Below are 9,623 nucleotides of genomic sequence, written 5' to 3'. Positions count from 1 at the left end.
CTGGGTGCCACTCACAGCTTATTTAATTGCCAGCTGTGTGTTTTGGGACACATTAAGCTGCCTCAAGTTTTAGTTTTCTCTAATAACAGTGCCCATTGTCACAGGATTGTTGAGAGTATTAAAAGAAATAACACATACAATGAGTTTGTACATAATAAATACTCAATAAATGGCATGTTTTGTAATTATATCCCATTTAACAACAATCAGACTAATATTTGAGCACTTTTGGGCAATGATGAAGACTCATTCTTTGCTTTCAAGAAATTTACCAATCAGTGTGAGGGTAAGAATTGATTCAGGGGGAAATTTTAGGCTGTCTCAATAATAATAATTATACAGTAATTCAATAATAACTAAGGCTTTGACCTAGGTGATAACAGTGGGAATCTATATCTCAATACGAGCTGCAGATGCCTAGGATACTTCTGAAAGATGCTGTATATAATTCCTATAGTCCAATCATATAAAGAAAAAATTGCCCATACTAAGGATTTTATTTAAGGCATGTCTTTTCTATCAGTAGCTCTTAACTTTTTGAGAACCTTGACGTAGACAGCGTAGAGGCACAGTGAAGAAGCAGAGAAGGAACGCAGGTGAGAAGTCTGGGGAGAAGGCACCGCAACCCGAAGGGGCTGTGCAGGGGCGGGGACGCGGGCGGAGGTGCGCGGCAGCTCCTGTGTATCGCGAGAGTTGGGCGGGCCGAGCCGTCGCAGCAGTCAATTACCCCACCCTCGCAGGAGGAGCCGCCGGCCCTGGACTCTCCAAATTCTGAGCTCTCATCATGGCGGCGGCGGCGGCCGCGGCAGCCGCCGGGGGTCCCCAGCCGCCCCAGCCCGAGCTGCCCGCGTCGGTGCTGGCCCTAGACAAGGCAGCCACCGCCGCGCACCTGAAGGCGGCCCTCAGCCGGCCGGACAACCGTGCGGGTGCCGAGGAGCTGCAGGCGCTGCTGGAGCGGGTGCTGAGCGCCGAGCGGCCACTGGCCGCGGCTGCCGGCGGCGAGGAGGCGGCGGCGGCCGGCGGCGGCGGCGGCGGCCCGGGGGCGGCCGAGGAGGAAGCCCTGGAGTGGTGTAAGTGCCTTCTGGCGGGCGGCGGCGGCTACGACGAGTTCTGCGCGGCGGTGCGGGCCTACGACCCCGCGGCGCTCTGCGGCCTGGTGTGGACAGCCAACTTCGTGGCCTACCGCTGCCGGACGTGCGGCATCTCTCCCTGCATGTCGCTGTGCGCCGAGTGCTTCCACCAGGGCGACCACACCGGGCACGACTTCAACATGTTCCGCAGCCAGGCTGGGGGCGCCTGCGACTGCGGGGACAGCAACGTGATGCGGGAGAGTGGGTGAGTGGAGCCCTCCCACCGGGCGAGACGACCCGGGGCGGCGGGCACCGGGCAGCGGGAGCGACCGGACGGGGGTCCGAGGAGGCCTGGCGGGCCCCGGAGCCGACCCGGAGCTGTCAGCGAAGGGAGTGGGGGAGGGCGCAGCCACAGGGGGATGGAGGTGACTGAGCTGTCAGCGGTGGAAAGGGGGTGGGGAGCAAGGGAGGGCCGAAAGCAGGTTTCGGGAACGCGGGGCTGTGGATTTTAGGAAAGGCAGGGCGGTTTAGTGATAGCGAGAAAAGAACCAGTGTGTGTGTTGGGGGGGGGGGGGGGGGGGAAGGATACTTGAAGAATCTGGTGTCAAGCTGTCAGTTGTGTACTTGTAAACACAAGTAAAGCTGCCTGGTTCTTGGGAAGACACTGACGATGTGCTTTGGATTGATTGGGACTAGGGTGGAATTGTGGACAGAATTGGTTTGCGGGATAATGAGGGTTTGGGAGGTGGTCTTGGAACTAATGCCAGGAGAGGACGCTCGGGAAAAAAGAGTTCGGAACTGTCAGTTTGTCTGTCAGTAGGAGGGTAGGAGCACTTGAGCTGAGGGAGGAGGAAAGGGGAGGAGCCTACATGAAAAGTGACTGTTGAGCTGTCAGTGGAGTATTTGGTGTGCTGTAATGACATCTTGAGTTGGGTTACTGAGCAATCAGTTATAGAATACCCTCCATACCAGAAAAACAAAACACTGAGCCAATTAGGAATTGAGTGCTAGGTCTTCCAGTTACTTGGTTCACTGACTAACATGCGAACGTCTATCTAAAAGAAGACATTCAACAAATGCTTTTTTGGGGAAGTGATATACCAAGATAATGGGACTTGGGACAAAAGAAATTATGTCAGAAGTTGCAGTGAGTTGTCTTCGGACATGATGTCAATGTCAGGGGAAGTGTTGGGGAAAAAAGAATAAACTGAAAGAGATTCTGGATGGGCAGTAGTTGAAAGTGTTAGCAAATCCAGTTAATGCAAGTTTTCAAATTTTCATGTCTTATAATTAATGATAAAGTATAATCACTTCAGAAATTATCATTCCTTTTTTATTCTTTGGAATAGATTAGTTACTCCACAGTGTTTGTTCCTACTATGTGCAAGCAAAGCTCCATGGATATTAGAAATGAACAAGACATGGACCTAGTCCTTAAGCTGCTTCCACTAAGTAGAATGTGATAAATTCCTTAAATAGTAGTCTGGGAGTTAGAGGAGGGATAGGCAGCTTCTGCTCAAGGGAGTAAGAAAAAAGGTTTCAGAGAGAAGGTACTTTGAGCTGGCAGGTAATAACAATAATAATTGCAGCTAACATTTGAGAGTTTAAGTTATATTCCTAATACTTTAAAAATGCTTTTTAAAATTTAATATTTGTATAGGTAAAATATTCATATAGTTAAAAAAGCAAAAAACTGTAATAAAAAGATACCCGTTCTGAAGTCTCCCTCCCATCCTCTCTCCATCTTCCCAGTTCCTTCTCACTGTTACTTAGTGCAGATACAAGCAAGGATGAATATGTATTCTAATTTTTTAAATCTTTTTTTTTTTACACAGGGTTCCTTACCATATGCACTCTTTTTTTCACTTAATTTAGAGCTTTTTCCATATCAGTAAATTCCATATCAGTACATCAGTGACCTTATTCTATTTTTAAAAAATAGACTTTCATGTCATGAATTTGCCATTCTTTATTTAAACATATCTTTTGATGGACGTTTGAACTTCACAGGTGGGATTTCCAAATTGCCCCCATAAGGTACTTAGTGTAGAAGACTGCCTGTTTCCACATCTTTATCAACTTTGGATTCTTGCTGGCTTATTTGGAAGAAGGTGTTCCAATTTTAACTGCTTTACTTGATAGCTCATTTAATGTTCATCTCCAGAATTGATTATTATCCCCATTGTACGGAAGAGTAAAGTGTGACATAGAGTTTTAAAAACTTGCCTCAAAGAAAAGGACAACAAAAGTAGAAAAAAACCCCACAAAACCCAAAAAACTTGCCTGAGATTACACAGCCAGTAAATTAGGCATACTGGCTCCAGAGCCTGACTGCTTAACCACTTCTCTGGTCTCTACTAAATAGCATTCTTTCTGGTACTTTCATTTAATAGTGTATTTTGTCTTAAAAAACAACAGCACCATTCTTGTTTGGGCTTGTGTTTCTTTTTCTTTTTTCTGTCCCTCCCTCCCTTCTTTCTGTCCTTCCTTATTAATTTATGAATGACTTTACTTTATAAGGGATATCAAAGCATAGAGAATTTGGAGCAACCCTTTACTGTTACTTAGGAATTTTTATTTCTTGGACCAGATTAGCAGAGCTACATTAGTTCTTCCTTGAATTTTGGAGCACAGTGGTAATTACCAGGTTGACTTGGATGAGGTGCAAGTCTGATCTCTCATTGTGATGCTAATATGTCTGTTAATACTCATGTAGGTTTAGGGGGTCCACGTCCTAATCTAATGGCATTTGCCTTTACCTACATCTCATAGATTCTTTTTTTTTTCCCCCAGCCTCATAATTCTCTGTGAGTAGATATGTAGTATTTAAAGATTTATTGTCTGTCTAAAACACAGAACTCCTGCATGTGTCAGCAGTTGCCATGTTCAATTTCTTAAAGGATAAACTTGAATGAGTAATAAATGGTGTTGAAGCCATGTGATTATTCCAAAATTTTTGCGACTCCTTGGGTGAGATATAATTCTGGGCTACATACATAATTTGCTGCCTTAAGTGATGTAAAGGGCTGTTGGCTAACAGTATAGGTTGGAAGGCTGCATCTGGTGCCTTTTCAAAACTGGATATTATTGACAAATTATAGTGGTGTTCTTGATGAGCAAAGCTAGACTACCTAGGTATGGACAGAATATATTTAAACTTTCTCAGTTTTTGACATTTAAGAAGATGCCTGTAGGTTACTAAAGATGCAAGATGTATTGGTTTTGGGGTTTTGTTTTTCTGCCATAGAAATTTGTAAATATCACTGTGTAGTCTCAGTTCTTTTTTTCCCCACTTAAAAATTGTGATCACATAAATAGAACATAAAATTTTCCATTTGAATCATTTTTAAGTGTACAATTTTGTGGCATTAATTACTTTTATAATGTGCTACCATCACCACCTTCCATTACTAAAATGTTTTCATCACTCCAAACAGAAACTTTATATCCTTTAAGCAGTAATTCCCCATTCCCTTTTTCCCCAACCCATGGTGACTTCTAATTTACATTGTTTTTATGAATTTTCTTATTCTAGATGATTCATATAAGTGGAATCATACCATATTTGTCCTTTGTGTCTGGCCAATTTCATTTAGCATAATGTTTTCAAAGTTCATCCATGTTGTAGCCTGTATCAGAACTTCATTCCTTTTTATGGTTGAATAGTATTCCATTGTGTGTGTGTGTGTGTGTGTGTGTGTGTGTGTACATATACCACATTTTGTTTATCCATTCCTCTGTTGATGGACATTTGAGTTTTTTCCATCTTTTGGCTATTCGTGTAGAGTCAATTCTTAAGGGTGCCATCTTTCTTTGTATTACTATTAAAAGAGAATCCACTAGAACCTTTATTAGAATTTAAATAAATTTGTAATTATAGAAACATGGGGTGGGATTTAGTTATTTTTGATTTAGTGATATTGATATAATCAATGTGACAATTTTAGCAGACTTATATACCAAAGGAAGAAAACAACTGAGGATTCATTTGTGGGATGAGATCACAAAGGGTACTGTGGAAACTATGTATTAATAGCTGCATGTATAACAATATAATTTTGCCATTAGTGAATCATTGTCATAACTGGTTGATAGATGGATGAACTGAAAAAAACATGTAGTTGAAAAGCACAAATAATGTCTGACTGGCCGGTTTTGGGCTCTGTTGGCATACAGAAATTGGGATTTTAAACATTTCATTCTCAGATTTTGATGCAGAGGATGACCATTTTCATGCCTAATCCTATACTATTAGATGTTTTTGCCTCCTTGTTTGTTCTTCCTTCCTAGATTCTAAGCTCCTTAAAAATTAGGGACCTTATGTTGCTATTAGTCAGAGACCAGCATGGACTCTTACACTTAGTAGGTGCTTAGTAAATGTTGAATTAAATTAGTAAAAATAATAGCTGTTATACCTGAAAAGTAGCCCTAAGATTACAGCATTGATTATTAAATCTGTAGCAACTTTTTTGGAGTACTTAAAGGATAATTTTCTCTTTTTTGTTTTAAAAGTAATACTTATAATTTATAACATAAGAATAAGTGGATAAAGGAAAAAGTAAAGGTTCCTCTTTCCTCCATTGAATTCCTCAGTGTAAGATTTCCCTTACTTTCTTTTTAGCTTAGTTATACATTTAAAAGATATTTGCTATAATTTATCTGGCATTTCTAGATGCTACATTGTAGGAGGTTTTTAGGTTATTTGTAGCAATGCCTAAAATGGAAGCAGCGAATGTTTGGTTGAATGGTGTTTATATTCTTTTGTACCTTGCTCTTTTCCTTTAACAATATTTATTGGACAGAGTTTCCTATTTGTACATATAGGACTGTTTCATTTTCTTTTTTAAAGTAAACAGTATTCTATTGCATTTTCACATTTTTTGTCTGTTATTGTAATTAATCAGTCTGTTCCCTACTGACTTCAGCTACTGTAAACATTGCTGCAGTCAGTATCTTTGCATATACTTCTTTGTGTATACTTATATACATATACTTCTATGTGTGAGGATAAAGGAAATGTGCATTTTAAACTTTTATGGAATCCTCCAGAGAAATTACTTAGTTTCCACTTCCACTGACAAAGCATGAAAGAATATAATTCCCTATATTCTGGCCAATACATATAGTGTTTTCAAAGTTCTTGATCTTTATTAATAGAGCTAGTGAAAAGCAGTATCTTCTGTTTCACCTGTTACCCCATCCCACCCCCCAAACTGGAATGTTCTGAAGCAAATCTCATATATCCTATGATTTTTTTTTTTTATGTACTGCAGGGCCAGGAATTGAACCTGGGACCTTGTATGTGGAAAGACTGCACTCAACCACTGAACCACATAGGCTCTCCTGAGTTGGTTTTTCATTTGTTTTGCTCATTTTTTTTTTTTTTTTTTTTTTTAAGAAGGCATTGGGAACTGAACCCAGGACCTCCCATGTGGAAATCAGGCACTTTACTACTTGAGCCACATCTGCTCCCCACCTATAATTTTATTTATAAACATATGAGTATGTATTTCAATAAAGAAATATGGACCTTTAAAAAAAAACATAACCACAGACCATTACATACTTAAAATATTCACAATTGTTCCTTAATGTCATTAAGTATCTAGTGAGTGTTCGGATTTTCCCAGTTGTCTCATAAATGATTTCTTAGAATTGATTTGTTAGAATCAGGATCAAACAAGGTCCTCTTATTGTAGTTGGTTATCTCTTTCTGTTTTTCTGTTTTTTTTAAATTTTAAAGTAATTTTTACAAACACTTTCTATTCTCTTCCTTCATCCCCTGTTAACGTCTAATCTATTTTCTAGCTCTGTGAATTTGCTATTTCTAGTCATCTCTTATAAATGATATCGTACAATACTTGTCTTTATATGCCTTGCCTATTTCACTGAGTATAATGTTTTCAAGGTTCATCCATGTTGCAGCATGTATCATAACTTCATTCTTATGGCCAAATAATATTCCATTGTATGTATATACTATATTTTGTTGATCCATTCCTTTGTTTTGGACACTTGGATTGTTTCCATTTTTTGGCTCTTGTGAAAAATACTGTTTTGGTTTGCTGAGCTGCCAAGGCAATATACCAGAGATGGGTTGGCTTTTACAACGGGAATTTATTACATTACAGATGTATAGTTTGAGACTGTGAAAATGTCCATATCAAGGCTTCATCAGGTGATGCTTTTCTCCCTGAAGACTGACTGCAGTGTTCCTGGACTCCTCTCTCACGTGGCAAGGCACATGATGATATCTGCTGGGGGGGTCTCCCTTTTCCGGGCTTCCTTGCTTCCTGGCTTTCTCTCTGCTTCTGTGTTCCATTGATTTCACCTTCTGGCTTCTGGGGCGTTCTCTGTCAGTTTCTGGGACTTTCTTTCTATGTCTCTCTCCCTGTTCATCCCCTTTATAAAGGATTAAAGTAAGAGGATTAGGACCCACCCTGGGCCATACCTTACTTAAGTAATCTAATCAAAAGGCCCTTAACTGAAGTTATCTAATCAAAAGATCCCAACCATAATAGATTCACACACACAAAAAAGGATTAGCTCTAAGGACGTGATTTTCTTGAGTCCATCCAACATCAAAGCATCACATACTGCTATAACTTGCTATACTTGCTATAAACAAGTTACTGTTTGAGATCTTTTCATTTTTTGGGTATATACCTAGAAATGGAAGTGTTGGTCATAAGTTAATTGTCTTCTTAACTTTTCGAGGAACTGCAATATTGCTTTACACAGTGGCTACACTATTTTACATTCCCACAAATGGTACACTAGAGTTCCAGTTTCTGTTTTTATTATTATTATTTTTTAAATAGCCATCCTGTTGAGTGTGAAGTGATAGATGTGTTTTTTCCTTCTTCTTCTTTATTTTCTGTTAAATTTTACATTAAAAAAATATGAGGTCCCCATATATCCCCCACCCCACCCACGCCACCCCTCCCACATCAACAAACTCTTCCATCATTGTGGCACATCTACTGCATCCAGCAAATACATTCTGGAGAACCACTGAAGCCCATAGACAGTGGTCCACATTGTAGTCCACACTCTCCCCCAGTCTACCCAGTGGGCCATGACAGGACACACAACGCCCAGCATCTGTCCCTGCAACACCACCTAGGACAACCCCAAATCCTGAAAATGCCCCCACACCATATCTCTTCTTCCCTCTCCCAACCATCAGCAGCCACCGTGGCTACCCTCTCCACATCACTACTACAATTTCTTCCCTTACTAATCACAGTAGTTCCCGAGCAGAACACCAGTAAGTCCACTCTAATCCAAACTCTATTCCTCCATCTTGTGGGCCTGGGATGGCTATGTCCAGTCCCCCTCTACATCAAGAGGGGGTTTAGATTCCACATGGATGATGGATGCAATTCTCCTGCTTGCAGCTGTAGGCACTCTTGGCTCCCTGGTGTGGTGGTTGACCCTCTTCACCTCCCTGTCAGCTGGCCAGGGTAAGTCCAACAAACCAGAGAGTAGGAGCTGCAAGTCTGCTGAGGCCCAGAGCCTGGCTGACACATGGACAGTTCAGAGATTCAGGTCTCCTGAGTATATGCCAACCCAAACACCAACCACAGGTCCGGTAAAAATAACAGAAGGGGCATGTGTAGAAAGGTCATATCTGAGTCCAACTCCATCACACTCAGGAACACAAACTCCAAAGTAGGGCTAACTCACATGGCCCTGAACTCCAGAGCCATCTGCCTTGACCATAGAACCTGTGGGTCTCTGCAGCCCTCAGGAGAACCAGCGCCTGGGTTTCCATCTACCTTGGCTATCTCTGGTACCCTGCTGAGGCATGCATAAGCATCACCCCCTGATGACTTCTGACTCTTTTAATGGAGACTCTTAGCAATATAAACTCACTTGTCCTTTCCATTTCCCCCTTTTTATCCAAAGTCAAAAAACAGTTTTTAACACCTGATATTACATGTAGGCTGAGATATTCTGCCGGTCTGAGTTGACCTCTTTGTTCATGGTCTTTTTGTAGTTATATCATCAGCTGGTGCTTGGTAGTAATCCCTCAGTGCCAGGAGGCTCATCCCTGGGAGTCATGTCCCATGCTGGGGGGAAAGCAATGCATCTACATGCTGAGTTTGGCTTAGAGAGCGGCCACTATTTGAGCAACGTGGAGGCTCTCAGGAGGTAACTCTTAGGCACCCCACAGCTATAGGCCTAGTTCATATTTCGGGCACACAGGCTCATAATTAGTGCCATCAGTATCAAGGGCTCATTGTTGGACCATCCATCTTTATTGGTCTTTGCCATTTCACTTGGGGAATTGTTGTTCCATTGGGGAATGTGATAGAGCTCCCCTGGTCAGAAATTCAGCACTCTCTCATCTGTCGTTTCCAACTGAAACCACTATGAAAATATCCAGACCTTTCTATGTACCAGTATACATGCCCTGGAGAACTCCCTCCCAACTGTGTGCCCCCCACTAATGACACCCCACACAAGTGCTCCTCCCCCACCGTAGTTGAACCTCTCTGTATTCCAAAACTTCTTCAAAAAGGAAGCCCAATATATTGCCAGGTTCCA

The 9,623-nt window shown here is 41.6% G+C and overlaps 1 protein-coding gene across 6 annotated transcripts in view; it reads left to right on the top strand.

The window, feature by feature from the left end:
- Positions 1-745: 745 nt before the first annotated feature.
- The window catches only part of UBR3 (ubiquitin protein ligase E3 component n-recognin 3), a 280,063-nt gene continuing 271,185 nt past the window's right edge, over positions 746-9,623 (top strand). For all 6 annotated transcript variants that reach the window (XM_058300669.2, XM_058300664.2, XM_058300668.2 and 3 more), the window contains exon 1: positions 746-1,335. In XM_058300669.2, the coding sequence (XP_058156652.1) occupies positions 785-1,335 (551 nt within the window). In that variant the 5' untranslated portion in view covers positions 746-784. The remainder of the gene's footprint in view (positions 1,336-9,623) is intronic.

The sequence above is a fragment of the Dasypus novemcinctus genome, chromosome 7, assembly GCF_030445035.2.
Source record: "Dasypus novemcinctus isolate mDasNov1 chromosome 7, mDasNov1.1.hap2, whole genome shotgun sequence".
In the NCBI taxonomy this organism is placed as follows: Eukaryota; Metazoa; Chordata; class Mammalia; order Cingulata; family Dasypodidae; genus Dasypus; species Dasypus novemcinctus.
Note: the sequence above shows the minus strand (reverse complement) of the source record. Positions and strands in the feature narration are given on the sequence as shown.